At 46.8% G+C, this 24,361-nt stretch overlaps 1 protein-coding gene across 1 annotated transcript in view; it reads left to right on the plus strand.

Moving 5' to 3' along the window:
* LOC118382017 (copine-4) overlaps positions 1-24,361 on the plus strand; it is a 119,561-nt gene that overhangs the window by 86,655 nt on the left and 8,545 nt on the right. The window contains exons 8-12 of the mRNA XM_052504507.1: positions 4,131-4,216; positions 7,775-7,834; positions 14,602-14,735; positions 18,333-18,414; positions 18,995-19,046. Of these exons, the coding sequence (XP_052360467.1) occupies positions 4,131-4,216; positions 7,775-7,834; positions 14,602-14,735; positions 18,333-18,414; positions 18,995-19,046 (414 nt within the window). The remainder of the gene's footprint in view (positions 1-4,130; positions 4,217-7,774; positions 7,835-14,601; positions 14,736-18,332; positions 18,415-18,994; positions 19,047-24,361) is intronic.

The following is a 24,361-nucleotide window of genomic DNA, read 5'->3' on the forward strand; positions in this document are numbered from 1 at the left end:
GTGAAACATGGTCATTATTATATATACCTACGACTTCTCAGACTGTAGGAATCACACTCTAATATGATTCTGTACTCACTGCAATGTATGTCTCTCCAGATGATATGTCAGAGCAGAGAGAAAGTGGGTTAGAGAGGCAGAGCTCATGTGGGTTGCCGACTGGAGATTTGTTTCATCCAACTCCTCTTAAGTTTTATCTAGCGTCCCTCTCTGGGGGATGTGACCAGAGGAGTAGTGTCCCCTCTCTGGGGGATGTGACCAGAGGTAGTGTCCTCTCTCTGGGGGATGTGACCAGAGGGTAGTGTCCTCTCTCTGGGGGATGTGACCAGAGGGTAGTGTCCTCTTTCTGGGGGATGTGACCAGAGGGTAGTGTCCTCTCTCTGGGGGATGTGACCAGAGGGTAGTGTCCTCTCCTCTGGGGGATGTGACCTGTCCTCTCTGGGGGATGTGACCAGAGGGTAGTGTCTCTCTCTGGGGATGTGACCAGAGGGTAGCGTCCCCTCTCTCTGGGGGATGTGACCAGAGGGTAGTGTCCTCTCTCTGGGGGATGTGACCAGAGGGTAGTGTCCTCTCTCTGGGGGATGTGACCAGAGGGTAGTGTCCTCTCTCTGGGGGATGTGACCAGAGGGTAGTGTCCTCTCTCTCTGGGGGATGTGACCAGAGGGTAGTGTCCTCTCTCTGGGGGATGTGACCAGAGGGTAGTGTCCTCTCTCTGGGGGATGTGACCAGAGGGTAGTGTCCTCTCTCTGGGGATGTGACCAGAGGGTAGCGTCCTCTCTCTGGGGGATGTGACCAGAGGGTAGCGTCCTCTCTCTGGGGGATGTGACCAGAGGTAGTGTCCCTCTCTCTGGGGATGTGACCAGAGGTAGTGTCCTCTCTCTGGGGGATGTGACCAGAGGGTAGTGTCCTCTCTCTGGGGATGTGACCAGAGGGTAGTGTCCTCTCTCTGGGGGATGTGACCAGAGGGTAGTGCCTCTCTCTGGGGAATGTGACCAGAGGGTAGTTCCTCTCTGGGGAATGTGACCCTCTCTCTGGGGGATGTGACCAGAGGGTAGTGTCCTCTCTCTGGGGATGTGACCAGAGGGTAGTGTCCTCTCTCTGGGGGATGTGACCAGAGGGTAGTGTCCTCTCTCTGGGGGATGTGACCAGAGGGTAGCTTCCTCTCTGGGAATGTGACCAGAGGGTAGTGTCCTCTCTCTGGGGAATGTGACCAGAGGGTAGTGTCCTCTCTCTGGGGGATGTGACCAGAGGTAGTGTCCTCTCTCTGGGGAATGTGACCAGAGGGTAGTGTCCTCTCTGGGGGATGTGACCAGAGGGTAGTGTCCTCTCTGGCGGATGTGACCAGAGGGTAGTGTCCTCTCTCTGGGGGATGTGACCAGAGGGTAGTGTCCTCTCTCTGGGGGATGTGACCAGAGGGTAGTGTCCTCTCTCTGGGGATGTGACCAGAGGGTAGTGTCCTCTCTGACCAGAGGGTAGTGGGGGATGTGACCAGAGGGTAGTGTCCTCTCTCTGGGGGATGTGACCCAGAGTGTCCTCTCTGTAGTGTCCTCTCTCTGGGGGATGTGACCAGAGGGTAGTGTCCTCTCTCTGGGGGATGTGACCAGAGGGTAGTGTCCTCTCTCTGGGGGATGTGACCAGAGGGTAGTGTCCTCTCTCTGGGGATGTGACCAGAGGGTAGTGTCCTCTCTCTGACCAGAGGGGATCTGTCTCTGGGGATGTGACCAGAGGGTAGTGTCTCTCTCTGGGGAATGTGACCAGAGGGTAGTGTCCTCTCTCTGGGGGATGTGTCCTCTCTCTGGGGGATGTGACCAGAGGGTATGATGTGACCAGAGGGTAGTGTCCTCTCTCTGGGGAATGTGACCAGAGGGTAGTGTCCTCTCTGGGGAATGTGACCAGAGGGTAATGTCCTCTCTGTGGGGATGTCCTCTCTGGGGGACATGACCAAATGCAGTGGCATGGGGCCATTTGGGGCTCAGGACATTTTTCTCCCGGAGGAGATACTTACTTCTCTCATTGAGTGCTGAGGATATTTCAGCGCTCCACAGGGAAGAGTCGGACAGAAGCCTTCAGGAAAAACCAAACAAATGACAATGGATCTCTCTCAGCCTACCCATCATCCGGTAGCCACCGTCTCCTCTGTCTCTCTCTCTCTGTACCAGTGTAATTCAGAAATCAGCACTCTCTCCTTCACTGTATGGAGGACAAGGGTGTGAGAGAGTGAAAGTTCTGTCCTGCCTGGTGTGTTTGGGAAAGAATCCTTGCTGTTTCCTTCCAGCTCAGAATGCTTTGGTAATGGATCCATTGAGCCATGGTTAGTGCTATTTGGCATCCTTGTGACATCTCTACCCTAACCTTAACCCCTACCCTCACCCTAACCTTAACCATAACCCTTACCTTACTTCTTATGGCTGCAGGGTCAGTATTGAGTAGCTTGGATGACAGTTGCCCAGAGGTGCCCAGAATAAACGGCCTGCTCCTCAGTCCCAGTTGCTAATATATGCATATTATTATTAATATTGGATAGAAAACACTCTGAAGTTTCTAAAACTGTTTGAATGATGTCTGTGAGTATAACAGAACTCATATGGCAGGCAAAACCTGAGATGAAATCCAAACTCTACACACAAAGGAATTCTCCAGTTGGAGAACTCTCCACAACACCCTAAAAGATTGATTCTATACTTAGTTTGACAAGTTTCTTGACCTGTAATATAACTTTTTGAAGTTTTTGTCCGACATTCGGATGGACCTGCACGAGCGTTTTGTATACCCTAAGCCCTAACAAAAGTAGCTACATGGACATAAATAATGGACATAATCGAACAAATCAAGCATTTATTGTGGAACTAGGATTCCTGGGAGTGCATTCTGATGAAGATCATCAAAGGTAAGGTCAAAGGGTACTTAACCTTGATTTCAATTGAAGGCACTTTGATATAGACAGATTTTTTTATTCTTTTAATAGAGATCAGCCTTCATCGCCACTTAAAGAGATAGTTTGAGAGACTGTTTTAAGACATTTTAAGTTTTTACCTAATGTCCAGAGTTTTGCAAACCGAACAGCTTCCCTTGGAACAAGAACAAGAAAGAATCATTTAATTAGTGATGTTCATGGTGAGGATGACAGGTGACAACCCGTACTGCCGTACAACGCTGGACGCCTCTCCTTCATCACGCCGTCTGGTCCAGGCAGACAGCTGTGTCTTCATTAGCACACAAAAAGGAGCTCCAGGCTGAGGCTTCTAGGCTAATTATATTACAATGTGGCTCACTTAGTAGTCTAAATAACCCTACGGTGCTCGGGCCTCAAACGCAGCAAGCTTTTAAAGGCCGGTCACACCACTAATTGGCTCCTTCATGGAATTTAAGAAGACTGCAGGACCTGCTGGCATTAAACCCGTTACAGTACGACCCATTTCATTAGACTCCAATGCCACATATGCTGTAGGATACACAGGGGCTTTTGACTCCTACTGAAATTGGTGATTTGGCTGATGGAGATATCTAGTTTTTTTTTACCCATTATCTGCTAATCATTCATGGAGCTACAACTAGTTGGGTATCCACTTTTATGATAATGGTTATATAATCGGTTTTGTGAGCTGAAGAGAACGACAGAGAACAGCACGGACAGCCTGTTCCTGAGACGATTAGGTGACTGATGTTTTGTTTTTTCTCTCCCATGACCCTTAGAGGAAAAGTGGTGGATTTCAACACAGGAGTTGTTTTCTGTTTTGAGCAGCAGATTGAAATGACTGAGCTAATCTGTACAGGCATGAATGGATAACGCTCCCCTCATTAGTGACGAACAAATGATCCAGAAACCAAACCTCGTCAGGCTGTTGTTGCTTGAATTTGCTAATTATTCTCCCTAACACGCTCCACAGTTCCATTTCCTTGCATCTTCTCATTGCTGTGGATCATATTGCTTTCTTTCACTCCATTGTCTGGCCTCCACTACCATCGCTCCATGTTATCCAATGGGATGATATAGTCTATCAATCCTGTCATTTTTAATGATTTTTTTTCATCTCTGTTTAGCACAGTCAATCTCCGCCACCAAGTCACATACTGTAGGGATGATACTGTACTTATTGTGATAGTGTTTTTTTATATTTGATCAACGCCAGGTCAATGGGAGTGTATAAACCCCAAGTATCAGATGAAGAAGAAGAATTACAAGAACTCTGGTATCGTCATTCTCAATCAGTGCAAGGTGATTCACGACTCTCTCTCATTCACACACTCATTCCATCCTTCCTCCGCCCACCACTTTCTCTAACCTGATGTCTAAGTCTCATTGGCAGACGGTTCCAGAACATTTATCATCCTGTTACTGTTATGGATGTGAAGGATGGTTGTGATCAGATGGAATCTGACTAATATGACATTTCTTCCATCTGCTGAACCCACGGATGACCTTAAAATTAGTGTAATTAAGGGGACAACTATGTCTGCATGGAGACACTGTGGAATAGCTAATGATGTTTTTAAATGCAGACATATTCCCATTAAATAAGTGCTGGCCTTTCTCAGTGTCTTTATTGGCAGATTGCTACTTACCAAGACAATCTATTATATTGAGAAGATAGTCGAGTGACCGCTCCAACAAAGGAAATAAACTCAGCAAAAAAATAAATGTCCTTTTTCAGGACTCTGTCTTTCAAAGGTAATTAGTATAAATCCAAATAACTTCACAGATCTTCATTGCAAGGTTTAACCTCTTGCTCCTACCTGACACGCAGGCGTCCCATCTAGACATCTGGAAATGCAATGCGCTACGCTAAATGCTAATAGCACTCGTTAAAACTCAAACGTTCATTAAAATACACATCCAGGGTATTGAATTAAAGCTACACTCGTGAATCCAGGCAACAAGTCAGATTTTTTAAATGCTTTTCGGCGAAAGCATGAGAAGCTGTTATCTGATAGCATGTAACACCCCAAAAGACCCGCAGGGACGTAAACAAAATAATTTGCATAGTCGGGCGCGACACAAAACGCACAAATAAAATATAAAACATTCATTACCTTTTGACCATCTTCTTTGTTGGCACTCGAAGATGTCCCATAAACACTATTGGGTCTTTTTTTCGATTAAATCGGTCCATATATAGCCTAGATATCGATCTATGAAGACTGTGTGATCAACGAAAAAAAATAGCGTTTTATAACGTAACGTCATTTTTTTAAATTAAAAAAGTTGATGATAAACTTTCACAAAACACTTCTAAATACTTTTGTAATGCAACTTTAGGTATTAGTAAACGTTAATAAGCGATCAAATTGATCACGAGGCAATGTATATTCTATAGCTGCACGCCTGGAAATAATGTCCGGTAAATCTCAACCAAAAATATCCGGTCGGAGACAGGAAGAACTGCTCTGCCTTGTGTCTGTTTGACCAAGAAACAAATAGTAGGCAAATGACAAGACTCTTGACATCGTGTGGAAGCTGTAGGTATTGCAACCTCAGCCCCATTTAATGTGGTTCACGTTTAACAATTGGTTGAAGTTGTGCATGGATGTATTTTCGCATTTAAAGTGATCAGATTTTCCTGCACTTTCGATGAAACGCACGTTCTGTTATAGTCACAGCCGTGATTTAACCAGTTTTATAAACGTCTGAGTGTTTTCTATCCACACATACTAATCATATGCATGTACTATATTCCTGGCATGAGTAGCAGGGTGCTGAAATGTTGCGCGATTTTTAACAGAATGTTGAAAAGTAGGGGTAGGAGTAACAGGTTAAACACGGTTTCCCATGCGTGTTCAATGAATCATAAACAATTAATGAACATGCACCTGTGGAATGGTCGTTGAGAAACTAACAGCTTACAGATGGTAGGTAATTAAGGTCACAGTTATGAAAACTTAGGACATTAAAGAGGCCTTTCTACTGTCTCTGAAAAAACACCAAAAGAAAGATGTCCAGGGTCCCTGCTCATCATGAGGACTGCAGATGTGGCCATGGTAATAAATTGCAATGTCCATACTGTGAGATGCCTAAGACAGCACTACAGGAGACAGGGTGGACAGCTGACCGTCCCGCAGTGGCAGACCATGTAACAACACCTGCACAGGATCGGTACATCCGAACACGCACCTGTCACATGAGTTGACGCTGGAGAGAGGAAGCAGGTACGGGGCGTAAAACATTGAATAAATAACGGACATGGAACGAGACAGGAACAGCGACAGAAAACAATACAATGCAGCAGGGAACAGAGCTACGGAACTGACAAACATAGTGGAGGAAATTAACAGGTGATAAGTGAGTCCAGGTGAGTCCAATAACGCTGATGCGCATGACGAGGGAAGGCAGGTGTGTGTGATGGATGGCAGGAGTGCATGATGCAGGGCAACCTGGGGCCTTCAAGTGCCAGGGGAGGAAAGGCGGGAGCAGACATGACAACACTTGTGGGACAGGTACAGGATGGCAACAACAACTGCCCGAGTTACACCAGGAACGCACACAATCCCTCCATCAGTGCTCAGACTGTCCGCAATCGGCTGAGAGAGGCTGGACTGAGGGCTTGTAGACCTGTTGTAAGGCAGGTCCTCACCAGACATCACCGGCAACAACGTCACCTATGGGCACAAACCCACCCAGTCACTGGACCAGACAGGGCTGGCAAAAAGTGCTCTTCACTGAGTGTTACACCGAGGCCTGTACTCTGGAGCGGGATCGATTTGGAGGTGGAGGGTCTGTAGTAGTCTTGGGGGATGTGTTGCAGCATCATCAGACTGAGCTTGTTGTCATTGCAGGCAATCTTAACACTGTGCATTATATGGAAGACATCCTCCTCTCTCATGTGGTACCCTTCGTGGAGGCTCATTCTGACATGACCCTCCAGCATGACAATACCACAGCCATACTGCTTGGATCTCATACAGCCCGGATCTCAATCCCATTGAGCACGTCTGGGACCTGTTGGATCAGGGGTGAGGGCTAGGGCCAATTTCCCCAGAAATGTCCCAGGATCTTGCAGGTGCCTTGGTGGAAGAGTGTGGTAACATCTCACAGCAAGAACTGGCAAATCTGGTGCAGTCCAGGAGGAGGACACATTATTCAATTTCTGTTAGTCACATGTCTGTGGAACTTGTTTGGTTTATGTTTCAGTTGTTGAATCTTGTTATGTTTAAACAAATATTTGCACGTTAATTAAGTTTGCTGAAAAAACGCAGTTGACAGTGAGAGGACGTTTCTTTTTTGCTGAGTTTACATGTTCTCAAAGATGGGAGGCAGGTGGAGGAGGCGAGATAAAGTGGAAGGATTCTAGCTAATGAGAGGGCAGATACGTGTGTGAACAACAGGCACAACTAAGTCGTATTTCCTAAAGTTGCCGGAATTCCATGTTCATCCACTTATATAATTTGTAACAGCCTAAACATTATTTAACTTCTGTTAGATTAAATAAGCCTCGTAATTTGACACACTCGCATAGACCAACAAAAGGCTTATCTCACGTAGACAGATTTTGGCCGGAGTAAATCCCCACTTCTTCCTCTCTGATATTTCCCAACACTGGCCAACATGTGACACCAGTTGTAACAGAGACATAATGAACAACACCCACAGCCAGCTGCTTTCTCAAAGCTAATGGCTAACATGCTAAACTAGCTGCTTTGTAAGTGGCTGGAATAAGGATAAGATGTTCCTAAGTGGTCAGTTACTGTGTCTGTCATGTCATCCCCAAGTGATTGTGCCAATTCTCACTGTGGGTAGCTGAGGTCCCCCCGCCCTCAACTGCTGTCTCCCCATCCACAGATCATCAAGATGCACTCCTTCCTGGATTACATCATGGGAGGCTGTCAGATCCAGTTTACAGTGAGTTCACACTGACACTCACACTAACATGCATGACTCACACATTCACTCACAGGATGCCAAAATGTATTCAAATACACAAAATAATGCATATGACTTTAAAAAAATGGCACTGCCCTCATTATTCTCTTTTTAGTTGGGTGACGTATATGTGACAGACTGGGTTTTAACCAGGGTCATGTGTGTGCCACAAGACTGAGTTAGCCTGCCGAGTTTAAGCCTAGGCATTAGCTTAGGGAGCTTACATAAATAATCCTCTTTTGTTCTGATAGTGAGAATGGTTCATTTTCACCACCTGGGAAACAAACCTCTGCCATTAGCTGCAGCTTTTCAAGAATCCCTTTCTCCCAGCTGTGAACACGTGGGTTCTAGTTATCTGTTGTTTTTCTGGATAAGGGATGCCCTCTGCCCCCTGCCTGTAAAAGTGTTTTGTGAAACTATCCTTCTCAAGGGAGAAGTCTTATTGAGGATAAAAACATTTAATTGACCAGGAAGTGTTTGCTCTTATGACACACTAAACGTTTCCTTTTATTCCTACCACCAAAAGGCGACCGTGGTTGATGTTGACATTTAAATGGGCTCCATACTTCCTTCAGATCCCTTAGCGAGAGGTGTTAGGCTCTCTCTCTGTGCCAGGCTAAACAACAAATGAGAAACGTTCTGCCTCTCTAACCGTTTCTAACGAGGAACAATGTATCCATAGATCACAGACGTGAGAGGAAGAATCAAAGAGATGACTGACTTTAAATGAGGATAAAAGAATAAGAGATGACAAAAGAGAGAGGGGGAACAAGCCCAACAGAGAAAGGGATAGCAGAGCAGAAGAGGATAGCAGAGCAGTAAAACAGAGTGGGATGGTGTATGTGTCAGAGTGAGGGTAAAGGAAGGTGTAAAGGGAAGGTGGGATGGGTGGTGTGTGTCAGAGTGAGAGGTGTAAAAGGGAAGGTGGGATGGTGTGTGTAGAGTGAGAGGTGTAAGGGAAGGTGGGATGGTGTATGTGTCAGAGGAGAGGGGAGGTGGGATGTATGTGTCCAGAGTGAAGGTGTAAAGGAAAGGTGGATGGTGTGTGTCAGAGGTGTAAAGGGAAGGTGGGATGGTGTGTGTGTCAGAGTGAGAGGTGTAAAGGGAAGGTGGGATGGTGTATGTGTCAGAGTGAGAGGTAAAGGAAGGTGGGAGGTGTAAAGGGAAGGTGGGATGGTGTGTGTGTCAGAGTGAGGTGGGAAGGTGGGATGGTGTATGTGTCAGAGAGGTGTAAAAAGGGAAGGTGGGATGGTGTATGTGTCAGAGTGAGAGGTGTAAGGGGAAGGTGGGATGGTGTGTGTGTCAGAGTGAGAGGTGTAAAGGAAGGTGGGATGGTGTGTGTGTGTAAAGGGAAGGTGAGAGGTGTCAAAGGGAAGGTGGGATGGTGTATGTGTCAGAGTGAGAGGTGTAAAGGGAAGGTGGGCCCGGTGTGTGTGTCAGAGTGAGAGGTGTAAAGGAAGGTGGGATGGTGTGTGTGTCAGAGTGAGAAGGTGTAAAGAGGAAGGTGGGATGGTGTATGTGTCAGAGTGAGAGGTGTAAATGGAAGGTGGGATGGTGTATGTGTCAGAGTGAGAGGTGTAAAGGAAGGTGGGATGGTGGGGAAGGTGGGGATGTGTCAGAGTGAGAGGTGTAAAAGGAAGGTGGGATGGTGTATGTGTCAGAGTGAGAAAGGTGTAAAGGGAAGGTGGGAAGGATGGTGTATGTGTCAGAGTGAGAGGTGTAAAGGGAAAGGTGGGATGGTGTGTGTGTCAGAGTGAGAGAGGTGTAAAGGAAGGTGGGATGGTGTATGTGTCAGAGTGAGAGGTGTAAAAGGAAGGTGGGATGGTGTATGTGTCAGAGTGAGAGGTGTAAAAGGAAGGTGGGATGGTGTGTGTGTCAGAGTGAGAGGTGTGGAAGGTGGGATGGTGTATGTGTCAGAGTGAGAGGTGTAAAAGGAAGGTGGGATGGTGTATGTGTCAGAGTGAGAGGTGTAAAGGGAAGGTGGGATGGTGTATGTGTCAGAGTGAGAGGTGTAAAGGGAAGGTGGGATGGTGTATGTGTCAGAGTGAGAGGTGTAAAGGGGAAGGTGGGATGGTGTATGTGTCAGAGGAGAGGATGGTAATGTGTCAGAGGAAGTGTGGGAGGTGGGATGTGTGTGTCAGAGTGAGAGGTGTAAAGGGAAGGTGGGATGGTGTATGTGTCAGAGTGAGAGGTGTAAAGGAGGTGGGATGTGTGTGTGTCAGAGTGAGAGGTGTAAAGGGAAGGTGGGATGGTGTGTCAGAGTGAGAGGTGTAAATGGGAAGGTGGGATGTGTGTGTGTGAGAGGTGTAAAGGGAAAGGTGGGATGGTGTATGTGTCAGAGTGAGAGGTGTAAAGGGAAGGTGGGATGGTGTATGTGTCAGAGTGAGAGGTGTAAAGGAAGGGGAAGGTGGGATGGATGGTGTGTGTCAGAGTGAGAGGTGTAAAAAGGAAGGTGGGATGGTGTATGTGTCAGAGTGAGAGGTGTAAAGGGAATGGGATGGGTGGTGTGTGTCAGAGTAAAAGGAAGGTGGAGAGGTGTAAAGGGAAGGTGGGATGGTGTATATGTCAGAGTGAGAGGTGTATGTGTCAAGGAAGGTGGGATGGGTGTATGTGTCAGAGTGAGAGGTGTAAAGGGAAGGTGGGATGGTGTATGTGTCAGAGTGAGAGGTGTAAAGGGAAGGTGGATGGTGTATGTGTCAGAGTGAGAGGTGTAAAGGGAAGGTGGGATGGTGTGTGTGTCAGAGTGTAAAGGGAGATGGTGTAAAGGAAGGTGGGATGGTGTATGTGTCAGAGTGAGAGGTGTAAAGGGAAGGTGGGATGGTGTATGTGTCAGAGTGAGGGAGAGGTGTAAAGGGAAGGTGGGATGGTGTGTGTGTCAGAGTGAGAGGTGTAAAGGAAGGTGGGATGGTGGGATAGTGTGTGTGTCAGAGTGAGAGGTGTAAAGGGAAGGTGGATGGGTGTGTGTGTCAGAGTGAGAGGTGTAAAAGGAAGGTGGGATGGTGTATGTGTCAGAGTGAGAGGTGTAAAGGGAAGGTGGGATGGTGTGTGTGTCAGAGTGAGAGGTGTAAAGGAAGGTGGATGGTGTGTGTGTCAGAGTGAGAGGTGTAAAGGGAAGGTGGGATGGTGTATGTGTCAGAGTGAGAGGTGTAAATGGAAGGTGGGATGGTGTATGTGTCAGAGTGAGAGGTGTAAAAGGAAGGTGGGATGGTGTATGTGTCAGAGTGAGAGGTGTAAAAGGAAGGTGGGATGGTGTATGTGTCAGAGTGAGAGGTGTAAAGGGAAGGTGGGATGGTGTATGTGTCAGAGTGAGAGGTGTAAAGGGAAGGTGGGATGGTGTGTGTGTCAGAGTGAGAGGTGTAAAGGGAAGGTGGGATGGTGTATGTGTCAGAGTAAAAGGAAGGTGGGATGGTGTATGTGTAAAAGGAAGGTGGGATGGTGTATGTGTCAGAGTGAGAGGTGTAAAGGAAGGTGGGATGGTGTGTGTGTCAGAGTGAGAGGTGTAAAGGGAAGGTGGGATGGGTATGTGTCAGAGTGAGAGGTGTAAAGGGAAGGTGGGATGGTGTATGTGTCAGAGTGAGAGGTGTAAAAGGAAGGTGGGATGGTGTATGTGTCAGAGTGAGGGAGAGGTGTAAAGGGAAGGTGGGATGGTGTATGTGTCAGAGTGAGAGGTGTAAATGGAAAGGTGGGATGGTGTATGTGTCAGAGTGAGGAGAGGTGTAAAGGAAGGTGGGATGGTGTATGTGTCAGAGTGAGAGGTGTAAATGGAAGGAGTGTCAGAGGAGGTGTAAAGGAAATGGATGTCAGAGTGAAGGTGGAAGGTGGGATGGTGTATGTGTCAGAGTGAGAGGTGTAAAGGGAAGGTGGGATGGTATGTGTCAGAGTGAGAGGTGTAAAGGAAGGTGGGATGGTGTAAGAAGGGGAAGGTGGGATGTGTCAGAGTGAGAGGTGTGGTCAGAAAAAGGTGGGAGGATGTCAGAGTGAGAGGTGTAAAGGAAGGTGGGATGGTGTATGTGTCAGATGAGAGGTGTAAAAGGAAGGTGGGATGGTGTGTGTGTCAGAGTGAGAGGTGTAAAGGAAGGTGGGATGGTGTATGTGTCAGAGTGAGAGGTGTAAAGGAAGGTGGGATGGTGTATGTGTCAGAGTGAGAGGTGTAAAAGGAAGGTGGGATGGTGTATGTGTCAGAGGTGGGATGAGAGGTGTAAAGGAAGGTGGGATGGTGTATGTGTCAGAGTGAGAGTGTAAAGGGAAGGTGGGAGGTGTGTCAGAGTGAGAGGTGTAAAGGGAAGGTGGATGGTGTATGTGTCAGAGTGAGAGGTGTAAAGGGAAGGTGGGATGGTGTATGTGTCAGAGTGAGAGGTGTAAAGGGAGGTGGGATGGTGTATGTGTGGAAGGTGGGATGGTGTATGTGTCAGAGTGAGAGGTGTAAAGGGAAGGTGGGATGTGTGTGTGTCAGAGTGAGAGGTGTAAAGGAAGGTGGGATGGTGTATGTGTCAAGGAGAGAGGTGGGAAAGGGATGGGATGGTGTATGTGTCAGAGGGAGGGAGAGGTGTAAAGGGAAGGTGGGATGGTGTATGTGTCAGAGTGAGAGGTGTAAAGGAAGGTGGGATGGTGTATGTGTCAGAGTAAAGGAGAGGTGTAAAGGGAAGGTGGGATGGATGGTGTGTGTCAGAGTGAGAGGTGTAAATGGAAGGTGGGATGGTGTATGTGTCAGAGTGGGAGAGGTGTAAAGGGAAGGTGGGATGGTGTATGTGTCAGAGTGAGGAGAGGTGTAAAGGTGGGAAGGTGGATGGTGTGTGTGTCAGAGTGAGAGGTGTAAAGGGAAGGTGGGATGGTGTGTGTCAGAGTGAGAGGTGTAAAGGGAAGGTGGGATGGTGTGTGTGTCAGAGTGAGAGGTGTAAAGGGAAGGTGGGATGGTGTGTGTGTCAGAGTGAGGGAGAGGTGTAAAGGGAAGGTGGGATGGTGTGTGTGTCAGAGTGAGAGGTGTAAAGGGAAGGTGGGATGGTGTATGTGTCAGAGGGAGGAGAGGTGTAAAGGGAAGGTGGGATGGTGTGTGTCAGAGGGAGGGAGAGGTGTAAAGGGAAGGTGGGATGGTGTGTGTGTCAGAGTGAGAGGTGTAAAGGGAAGGTGGGATGGTGTATGTGTCAGAGTGAGGTGGGAGGTGGGAGGTGTAAAGGGAAGGTGGGATGGTGTGTGTGTTAGAGGGAGAGGTGTAAAGGGAAGGTGGGATGGTGTATGTGTCAGAGTGAGAGGTGTAAAGGGAAGGTGGGATGGTGTGTGTGTCAGAGGGAGAGGTGTAAAGGGAAGGTGGGATGGTGTATGTGTCAGAGTGAGAGGTGTAAAGGGAAGGTGGGATGGTGTATGTGTCAGAGTGAGAGGTGTAAAGGGAAGGTGGGATGGTGTATGTGTCAGAGTGAGAGGTGTGGGAAGGTGGGATAGTGTATGTGTGAGAGTGAGAGGTGTAAAGGGAAGGTGGGATGGTGTATGTGTCAGAGTGAGAGGTGTAAAGGGAAGGTGGGATGGTGTATGTGTCAGAGTGAGAGGTGTAAAGGAAGGTGGGATAGTGTATGTGTCAGAGTCAGAGAGGTGTAAAGGAAGGTGGGATGGTGTATGTGTCAGAGTGAGAGGTGTAAAGGGAAGGTGGGATGGTGTATGTGTCAGAGTGAGAGGTGTAAAGGGAAGGTGGGATGGTGTGTGTGTCAGAGTGAGAGGTGTAAAGGGAAGGTGGGATGGTGTGTGTGTCAGAGGGAGAGGTGTAAAGGGAAGATGGGATGGTGTATGTGTCAGAGTGAGAGGTGTAAAGGGAAGGTGGGATGGTGTATGTGTCAGAGTGAGAGGTGTAAAGGGAAGGTGGGATGGTGTGTGTGTCAGAGTGAGAGGTGTAAAGGGAAGGTGGGATGGTGTGTGTGTCAGAGTGAGAGGTGTAAAGGGAAGGTGGGATGGTGTATGTGTCAGAGTGAGAGGTGTAAAGGGAAGGTGGGATGGTGTGTGTGTCAGAGTGAGGGAGAGGTGTAAAGGGAAGGTGGGATGGTGTATGTGTCAGAGTGAGAGGTGTAAAGGGAAGGTGGGATGGTGTGTGTGTCAGAGTGAGAGGTGTAAAGGGAAGGTGGGATGGTGTGTGTGTCAGAGTGAGAGGTGTAAAGGGGAAGGTGGGATGGTGTGTGTGTCAGAGTGAGAGGTGTAAAGGGATGGTGTGTGTGTCAGAAGTGAGAGGTGTAAAGGGAAGGTGGGATGGTGTATGTGTCAGAGTGAGAGGTGTAAAGGGAAGGTGGGATGGTGTGTGTGTCAGAGTGAGAGGTGTAAAGGGAAGGTGGGATGGTGTGTGTGTCAGAGTGAGAGGTGTAAAGGGAAGGTGGGATGGTGTGTGTGTCAGAGTGATAGGTGTAAAGGGAAGGTGGGATGTGTGTGTCAGAGTGAGAGGTGTAAAGGGAAGGTGGGATGGTGTATGTGTCAGAGTGAGAGGTGTAAAGGGAAGGTGGGATGGTGTATGTGTCAGAGTGAGAGGTGTAAAGGGAAGGTGGGATGGTGTGTGTGTCAGAGTGATAGGTGTAAAGGGAAGGTGGGATGGTGTATGTGTCAGAGTGAGAGGTGTAAATGGAAGGTGGGATGGTGTATGTGTCAGAGTGAGAGGTGTAAAGGGAAGGTGGGATGGTGTATGTGTCAGAGTGAGGGAGAGGTGTAAAGGGAAGGTGCATACATTTGAGGTAATTGGAGTCAAACTCCCCTTTGATTACCACTTGTCTTCCCAGGTAGCTATTGATTTCACCGCCTCGAACGGGGATCCTCACAACAGCTGCTCTCTACACTACATCCATCCATACCAGCCTAACGAGTACCTCAAAGCTCTGGTCGCTGTAGGGGAGATCTGCCAGGATTACGACAGGTGAGGCCAATCGTTAACAGCTATTATATCAAATGTTGTGCAATGACTGTTGCTCGTGACTTCAATGTTGATTCCTCCTCTCCTGAAAAAAAAACTTTTCAAAGTTTGTGTGTGAAAGTTTCCTCTAGTTGGAGGTAAACCCAGGCCCTGCATGTCCCCAGGTACCCTCATTTGTTGACTTCTGTGATCGAAAAAGTATTGGTTTTATGCATGTGAACATCAGAAGCCTCCTCCCTAAGTTTGTTTTACTCACTGCTTTAGCACACTCTGCTAACCCTGATGTCCTTGCCGTGTCTGAATCCTGGCTCAGGAAGGCCACCAAAAATTCAGAGATTTCCATACCCAACTATAACATCTTCCGTCAAGATAGAACTGCCAAAGGGGGCGGAGTCGCAGTCTACTGCAGAGATAGCCTGCAAAGTAATGTCATACTTTCCAGGTCCATACCCAAACAGTTCGAACTACTAATTTTGAAAATTACTCTCTCCAGAAACAAGTCTCTCACTGTTGCCGCCTGCTACCGACCCCCGTCAGCTCCCAGCTGTGCCCTGGACACCATTTGTGAATTGATCGCCCCCATCTAGCTTCAGAGTTTGTTCTGTTAGGTGACCTAAACTGGGATATGCTTAACACCCCGGCAGTCCTACAATCTAAGCTAGATGCCCTCAATCTCACTCAAATCATCAAGGAACCCACCAGGTACAACCCTAACTCTGTAAACAAGGGCACCCTCATAGACGTCATCCTGACCAACTGGCCCTCCAAATATACCTCCGCTGTCTTCAACCAGGATCTCAGCGATCACTGCCTCATCGCCTGTATCCGCCACGGAGCCGCAGTCAAACGACCACCCCTCATCACTGTCAAACGCTCCCTAAAACACTTCTGTGAGCAGGCCTTTCTAATCGACCTGGCCCGTGTATCCTGGAAGGACTTTGACCTCATCCCGTCAGTTGAGGATGCCTGGTCATTCTTTAAAAGTAACTTCCTCACCATTTTAGATAAGCATGCTCCGTTCAAAAAATGCAGAACCAAGAACAGATACAGCCCTTGGTTCACTCCAGACCTGACTGCCCTCGACCAGCACAAAAACATCCTGTGGCGGACTGCAATAGCATCGAATAGCCCCCGTGATATGCAACTGTTCAGGGAAGTCAGGAACCAATACACGCAGTCAGTCAGGAAAGCTAAGGCCAGCTTCTTCAGGCAGAAGTTTGCATCCTGTAGCTCCAACTCCAAAAAGTTCTGGGACACTGTGAAGTCCATGGAGAACAAGAGCACCTCCTCCCAGCTGCCCACTGCACTGAGGCTAGGAAACACGGTCTCCACCGATAAATCCATGATTATCGAAAACTTCAATAAGCACTTCTCAACGGCTGGCCATGCCTTCCGCCTGGCTACTCCAACCTCGGCCAACAGCTCCACCCCCCCCGTAGTTCCTCACCCAAGCCTCTCCAGGTTCTCCTTTACCCAAATCCAGATAGCAGATGTTCTGAAAGAGCTGCAAAACCTGGACCCGTACAAATCAGCTGGGCTTGACAATCTGGACCCGCTATTTCTGAAACTATCTGCCGCCATTGTCGCAACCCCTATTACCAGCCTGTTCAACCTCTCTTTCATATCGTCTGAGATCCCCAAGAATTGAAAGCTGCCGCAGTCATCCCCTCTTCAAAGGGGGAGACACCCTGGACCCAAACTGCTATAGACCTATATCCATCCTGCCCTGCCTATCTAAGGTCTTCGAAAGCCAAGTCAACAAACAGGTCACTGACCATCTCGAATCCCACCGTACCTTCTCCGCTGTGCAATCTGGTTTCCGAGCCGGTCACGGGTGCACCTCAGCCACACTCAAGGTACTAAATGATATCATAACCGCCATCGATAAAAGACAGTACTGTGCAGCTGTCTTCATCGACCTCGCCAAGGCTTTCGACTCTGTCAATCACCATATTCTTATCGGCAGACTCAACAGCCTCGGTTTTCGGATGACTGCCTTGCCTGGTTCACCAATTACTTTGCAGACAGAGTTCAGTGTGTCAAATCGGAGGGCATGCTGTCCGGTCCTCTGGCAGTCTCTATGGGGGTGCCACAGGGTTCAATTCTCGGGCCGACTCTTTTCTCTGTATATATCAATGATGTTGCTCTTGCTGCGGGCGATTCCCTGATCCACCTCTACGCAGACGACACCATTCTATATACTTTCGGCCCGTCATTGGACACTGTGCTATCAAACCTCCAAACGAGCTTCAATGCCATACAGCACTCCTTCCGTGGCCTCCAACTGCTCTTAAACGCGAGTAAACCAAATGCATGCTTTTCAACCGATCGCTGCCTGCACCCGCATGCCCGACTAGCATCACCACCACCCTGGATGGTTCCGACCTTGAATATGTGGACATCTATAAGTACCTAGGTGTCTGGCTAGACTGCAAACTCTCCTTCCAGACTCACATCAAACATCTCCAATCAAAAATCAAATCAAGAGTCGGCTTTCTATTCCGCAACAAAGCCTCCTTCACTCACGCTGCCAAGCTTACCCTAGTAAAACTGACTATCCTACCGATCCTCGACTTCGGCGATGTCATCTACAAAATGGCTTCCAACACTCTACTCAGCAAACTGGATGCAGTCTATCACAGTGCCATCCGTTTTGTCACTAAAGCACCTTATACCACCCACCACTGCGACTTGTATGCTCTAGTCGGCTGGCCCTCACTACATATTCGTCGCCAGACCCACTGGCTCCAGGTCATCTACAAGTCCATGCTAGGTAAAGCTCCGCCTTATCTCAGTTCACTGGTCACGATGGCAACACCCATCCGTAGCACGCGCTCCAGCAGGTGTATCTCACTGATCATCCCTAAAGCCAACACCTCATTTGGCCGCCTTTCGTTCCAGTACTCTGCTGCCTGTGACTGGAACGAATTGCAAAAATCGCTGAAGTTGGAGACTTTTATCTCCCTCACCAACTTCAAACATCAGCTATCCGAGCAGCTAACCGATCGCTGCAGCTGTACATAGTCTATAGGTAAATAGCTCACCCATTTTCACCTACCTCATTCCCATACTGTTTTTATACTGTTTTTATTTATTTACTTTTCTGCTGTTTTGCACACCAATATCTCTACCTGTACATGACCATCTGATCATTTATCACTCCAGTGTTAATCTGCAAAATTGTATTATTCGCCTACCTCCTCATGCCTTTTGCACACATTGTATATAGACTGCCCATTTTTTCTACTGTGTTATTGACTTGCTAATTGTTTACCCCATGTGTAACTCTGTGTTGTCTGTTCACACTGCTATGCTTTATCTTGGCCAGGTCGCAGTTGCAAATGAGAACTTGTTCTCAACTAGCCTACCTGGTTAAATAAAGGTGAAATAAAAATAAATAAATAAATAGTTGTCCAGTGACTCAGAGGTTATGTAAATGAGAAGTCATTCAGAGCCCATGGTAGTCCTGGGTCACCAGCAGAATGGACTTGTTTACGGGCATGTGTTTCAGATAACAATCCCTGGCTCAGAATCCAGTGTGCCATCGCTCAAATTCTAATCCCTCTTTTGTTTTCTATCCCTGCATGCATGTCAATCCAGTGACAAAATGTTCCCAGCGTTTGGCTTCGGCGCTCAGATTCCGCCCCGACTTCAAGGTAATTTACAACCATATTTTCATAGAGTTGGGCTATGGCTCAGCCTCAGCAGGGTGTTGTAATCACTCCTGTGACAAGATGAGATGAGTTGAGACTCTGGCTCTGCTCTCCTGCTTCTGTAGTGATTACGACACCCGGCTGGCCCCGCTGGCCCCCGCTGGCCCCCGCTGGTCTCTGTTCTGTCACACAGAATGGGCCGGTCCAACACAGGGTTCTCTACTGCTGGATTGACTCTCTGAGTCACTGAACTGCCCAGCAGGAAATACTGGCCATTCTTCCTGGGTGACTGGTGCTACCCCTGGCTGACACATGATGCTGCCTCTGGTCCAGAGAGGAGGGGAGGGGAGGGGGGTACCATGGCACGCAATTATGCTCATTATCCAACCCACATAAATGCATCAGTCGACTTTTACATTTGATTGTGTGATTGATTGCTTCTGGCCAACTCTGTGTTAGTGTGTGTGTGTGTGTGTGTGTGTGTGTGTGTGTGTGTGTGTGTGTGTGTGTGTGTGTGTGTGTGTGTGTGTGTGTGTGCGTGTGTGTGTGTGTTCCTTTGCCTCACTGTTCCATGATGATCAATAGTCCATATTTTTCATCTTCCTCCAGGTTTCTCACGATTTTGCAGTGAATTTTAATGAGGAAAACCCAGAATGTGCAGGTAGGTGCTTTGCCTCAAACAGATTAGAGGTTCACCCTGGCTTTGAAATCAGACTGTCAAAATGCTTTATTTCAAATGCTCATCACCAGCTCTGGGGTGGGTTGTTACCTTAAATTTGCAAAATTGGGGTCAATTTCCTCTTGCACTGAATAACTATTAAATATTAAAAGCATAAATTTATCTTTAATAACACATTAACCAGATAATAAAACCACATTTATCACGTTCTCTCTTCATGCCAGCCCAAACACTTTGTAGGGATGCATCAAAAAACGTTTTAACAGTGAGTCTACAGTTTGTTCAGAATCTAAACGGCTTCAGGAAAATGTTGAACAGCCAAAGGTGACCTGCATAATGTCCCACAGACAGGCCTGGATGAAGCCGCTGTCATCGCACACCACAGGAGATCAACGTACGTCAATCAACCTGGTGGCAGCCAGCCTTCCTTTCTTCACATTAAAGTAGACTGTTATTAATGCTAAATACCCTGACTGCCCCACAGGGACATCATGTCTGGAGGAGAGAGGCCAGGTCTGTGCTGTAGTCAGATAATGAGCCCGAGGGTTAGAACTACCGCACAGACACCGGGGTGGGTAACGGTTAGAGAGGTGAGCCAGCAACCGCAGCGTTTACTGTGAACAGTGAGGCTGTACCAGCTTTATTTGACTGTTTTACTGTCAACAGTGAGGCTGTACCAGCTTTATTTGACTGTTTTACTGTGAACAATGAGGCTGTACCAGCTTTATTTGACTGTTTTACTGTGAACACTGAGGCTGTACCAGCTTTATTTGACTGTTTTACTGTGAACAGTGAGGCTGTACCAGCTTTATTTGACTGTTTTACTGTGAACAGTGAGGCTGTACCAGCTTTATTTGACTGTTTTACTGTGAACAGTGAGGCTGTATCAGCTTTATTTGACTGTTTTACTGTGAACAGTGAGGCTGTATCAGCTTTATTTGACTGTTTTACTGTGAACAGTGAGGCTGTACCAGCTTCATTTGACTGTTTTACTGTGGACAGTGAGGCTGTACCAGCTTTATTTGACTGTTTTACTGTGAACACTGAGGCTGTACCAGCTTTATTTGACTGTTTTACTGTGAACAGTGAGGCTGTACCAGCTTTATTTGACTGTTTTACTGTGAACAGTGAGGCTGTACCAGCTTTATATGACTGTTTTACTGTGAACAGTGAGGCTGTACCAGCTTTATTTGACTGTTTTACTGTGAACACTGAGGCTGTACCAGCTTTATTTGACTGTTTTACTGTGAACAGTGAGGCTGTATCAGCTTTATTTGACTGTTTTACTGTGAACAGTGAGGCTGTACCAGCTTCATTTGACTGTTTTACTGTGGACAGTGAGGCTGTACCAGCTTTATTTGACTGTTTTACTGTGAACAGTGAGGCTGTACCAGCTTTATATGACTGTTTTACTGTGAACACTGAGGCTGTACCAGCTTTATTTGACTGTTTTACTGTGAACACTGAGGCTGTACCAGCTTTATTTGACTGTTTTACTGTGAACAGTGAGGCTGTATCAGCTTTATTTGACTGTTTTACTGTGAACAGTGAGGCTGTACCAGCTTCATTTGACTGTTTTACTGTGAACAGTGAGGCTGTACCAGCTTTATTTGACTGTTTTACTGTGAACAGTGAGGCTGTACCAGCTTTATTTGACTGTTTTACTGTGAACAGTGAGGCTGTACCAGCTTTATTTGACTGTTTTACTGTGAACAGTGAGGCTGTACCAGCTTTATTTGACTGTTTTACTGTGAACAGTGAGGCTGTACCAGCTTTATTTGACTGTTTTACTGTGAACAGTGAGGCTGTACCAGCTTAATCTGACTGCTTTAACAATGGCCTAGTAGTAGGCTACTGTGGCTATTTGATTGTAATGTAAACTATATATACAATAGTATGTGGACATCCTTTCAAATGAGTGGATTCGGCTATTTCCGCCACACCCGTTGTTGACAGGTGTAAAAAAAAAGCTAGCACACAGCCATGCAATCTCCATAGACAAACATTGACAGTAGAATGGCCTTACTGAAAAGCTAGGTGACTTTCAACATGGCACCGTCATAGGATTCCACCTTTCCAACAAGTCAGTTCTTCACATTTCTGCCCTGCTACAGCAGCCCCGGTAAGGGATGTTATTGTGAAGTGGACACATCTAAGAGCAACAACATGTCAGCCTCGAAGTGGTAGGCTACACAAGCTTACAGAACAGACCGCTGGGTGCTGAAGCGCTTAGCACGTAAAAATGATCTGTCCTCGGTTGCAACACTACTACTGAGTTCCAAACTGCCTCTGGAAGCAACATCAGTATAAGAACTCTTCGTCCATGGCTGAGCAGCCGCACACAAGCCTAATATCACTATGCGCAATTGTTGCAGGAATTAAATTGCTCTATGTTTTAACACCCAATTAAAATTAAACACTCTGTCAATTCATAAGGATTTGTAAGACCCTTATTCTATAATAATGGACAGTGCCCAGTCTTAAAGTCAATCAGCAGAGTTTATTCACGAGAGTACTGAACACGATACAGTTTACCACAGGTTATAAACTGAAAATGACGTCATTAGTTCCAGTACCAACCCGTCTCTTCTCCCACCCTGGTACAAAGGCAGTATCTCAAGCCTTCCCAAATCGTCTCCCTACCAATTTAATATAATTTATGACCCAGCCAAGGTCTTCTTGTGTAGATAAGCATTCTAGCCAGTCTGAAGATATAGTTCATTCATTTCTACCAAGGAACAGACAGTCATTGTTCTAATTATTGATTATATTTACATACATTATATTCAGTACTAGGATTAAGAAAGAAAATTCATACATATACAGTAACATAATAGTATTCTGATTAGTACATATACAGTAACATAATAGTATTCTGATTGAAATGTATACATAATTAGTCATTATTGATAAAAATTCCCTTAACAGCAATGCCAAGTGTCGGCTGAGTTGTGTAAAGCTCGTTGCCATTGGACTTGGTGCAGTGGAAACCCGTTCTCTGGAGTGATGAATCTTCACCATCTGGCAGTCCGAATGAATAATGGTCTGGGTTAGGGCTGTGGCAGTCACAACATTTCGTCAGCCGGTAATTGTCAAGCATTGTTCCAATTGACCGTTAATTAACATAAAAACATTTAACCTCTTGGCTTCCACACAGCTTACAAGCTGCTGATGCAGACCTTTGGAACATCTACATTTAAAAAGTCTAATGAATCCATTATGTATTTTAGACAGGTCTAAAGAAACATGATATGAAGAAAATGTAGTCTATTTCAGAACAACAGAGTAGCATACTCTGAGTTGTCCTTATGTTAGGTCCTGATCTGGCTATGCCATATGGCTGTGGGACACACTAGGTAATTTAGCATACACGATCTGGTTAGAATTCCATGGCATTATTATATAGTATGAGGAATACAATTGAACAAAGCTGAATGAAATAGAAAGGATATTTCCTCCCATTGATTTGAGGAAGTGCGCACATGTGGCTATTCTGTATTGAGTGGTTGACATAGAAATAGGTACTCCTATATGCTTAATTTAGAGTTATTAATGTAACTTTAGTTGTTCTACAAACGTTGGGCTATATGTTTTGGTTTTTAGTACATTGTAAGGCTGCATGATGAGACTCTAATGATGATTTCAAAAAAGTTGCTTGAAAGGCATGAGCTCTGCTTTGTTTTTTTTGTGTAGGCTGTTCAAATCAAATCACATTTATTTATATAGCCCTTCGTACATCAGCTGATATCTCAAAGTGCTGTACAGAAACCCAGCCTAAAACCCCAAACAGCAAGCAATGCAGGTGTTGAAGCAAGTTGGCTCCCTAGAAAGGCCAAAATCCAGGAAGAAACCTAGAGAGGAACCAGGCTATGAGGGTGGCCAGTCCTCTTCTGGCTGTGCCAGGTGGAGACTATAACACAACATGACCAAGATGTTCAAATGTTCATAAATGACCAGTATGGTCAAATAATAGGTCTGGGACAGGTAGCACGTCCGGTGAACAGGTCAGGATTCCATAGCCGCAGGCAGAACAGTTGAAACTGGAGCAGCAGAAAGAGATAAAGAGAGAATTAGAGAGAGCATACTTAAATTCACACAGGACACCGGATAAGACAGGAGAAGTACTCCAGATATAACAAACTGACCCTAGCCCCCGACACATAAACTACTGCAGCATAAATACTGGATGCTGAGACAGGAGGCGTCACGAGATACTGTGGCCTCATCTGATGATACCCCCCGGACAGGGCAAAAAAGGACGGATATAACCCCACCCACTTTGCCAAAGCACAGCCCCCACACCACGAGAGGGATATCTTCAACCACCAACTTACCATCCTGAGACAAGGCCGACTATAGCCCGCAAAGATCTCCACCACGGCACAACCAAAGCGGGGGCGCCAACCCAGACAGGGAGATCACATCAGTGACCCAACCCACTCAAGTGACGCACCCCTCCTAGGGACGGCATGAAAGAGCATCAGTAAGCCAGTGACTCAGCCCCTGCAATAGGGTTAGAGGCAGAGAATCCCAGTGGAAAGAGGGGAACCGGCCAGGCAGAGACAGCAAGGGCGGTTCGTTGCTCCAGAGCCTTTCCGTTCACCTTCACACTCCTGGGCCAGACTACACTCAATCATATGACCCCCTGAAGAGATGAGTCTTTAATAAAGACTTAAAGGTTGAGACCGAGTCTGCGTCTCTCACATGGGTAGGCAGACCATTCCATAAAAATGGAGCTCTATAGGAGAAAGCCCTGCCTCCAGCTGTTTGCTTAGAAATTCTAGGGAGAATTAGGAGGCCTGCTTCTTTTGACCGTAGCGTACGTGTAGGTATGTACGGCAGGACCAAATCAGATAGGTAGGAGCAAGTCCATGTAATGCTTTGTAGGTTAGCAGTAAAACCTTGAAATCAGCCCTTGCCTTGACAGTAAGCCAGTGTAGGGAGGCTAGCACTGGAGTAATATGATAAATTTTTTTGGTTCTACACGCTTCATTTAGTCTCTCATTCAGAATTTGACAAGCACTTGATAATGCCTCAACTTCCCGGCGGCATCCCCTTTGTGTGGCCCTAATGCACCCTAAAGAAACTCCATTCCTTTTGCGGCCAGTGGCTGTTGTTCCCTACTCCCTGAGTGCTGCTGCTCCAAAGCACCTCTCACTCACATGTCTCTCGTGATCGGGTCTTTCTCACAGGCTACAAGTGAAGACAGACACTTTCGGGACACAACTGCGCGCGTCCTTATCCAATTCCGAGGTGCATATTGAAGATATTAGAAGAACTGTCAACATTTACTTTTC

This window comes from Oncorhynchus keta, unplaced genomic scaffold (assembly GCF_023373465.1).
Source record: "Oncorhynchus keta strain PuntledgeMale-10-30-2019 unplaced genomic scaffold, Oket_V2 Un_contig_19446_pilon_pilon, whole genome shotgun sequence".
NCBI lineage: Eukaryota > Metazoa > Chordata > Actinopteri > Salmoniformes > Salmonidae > Oncorhynchus > Oncorhynchus keta.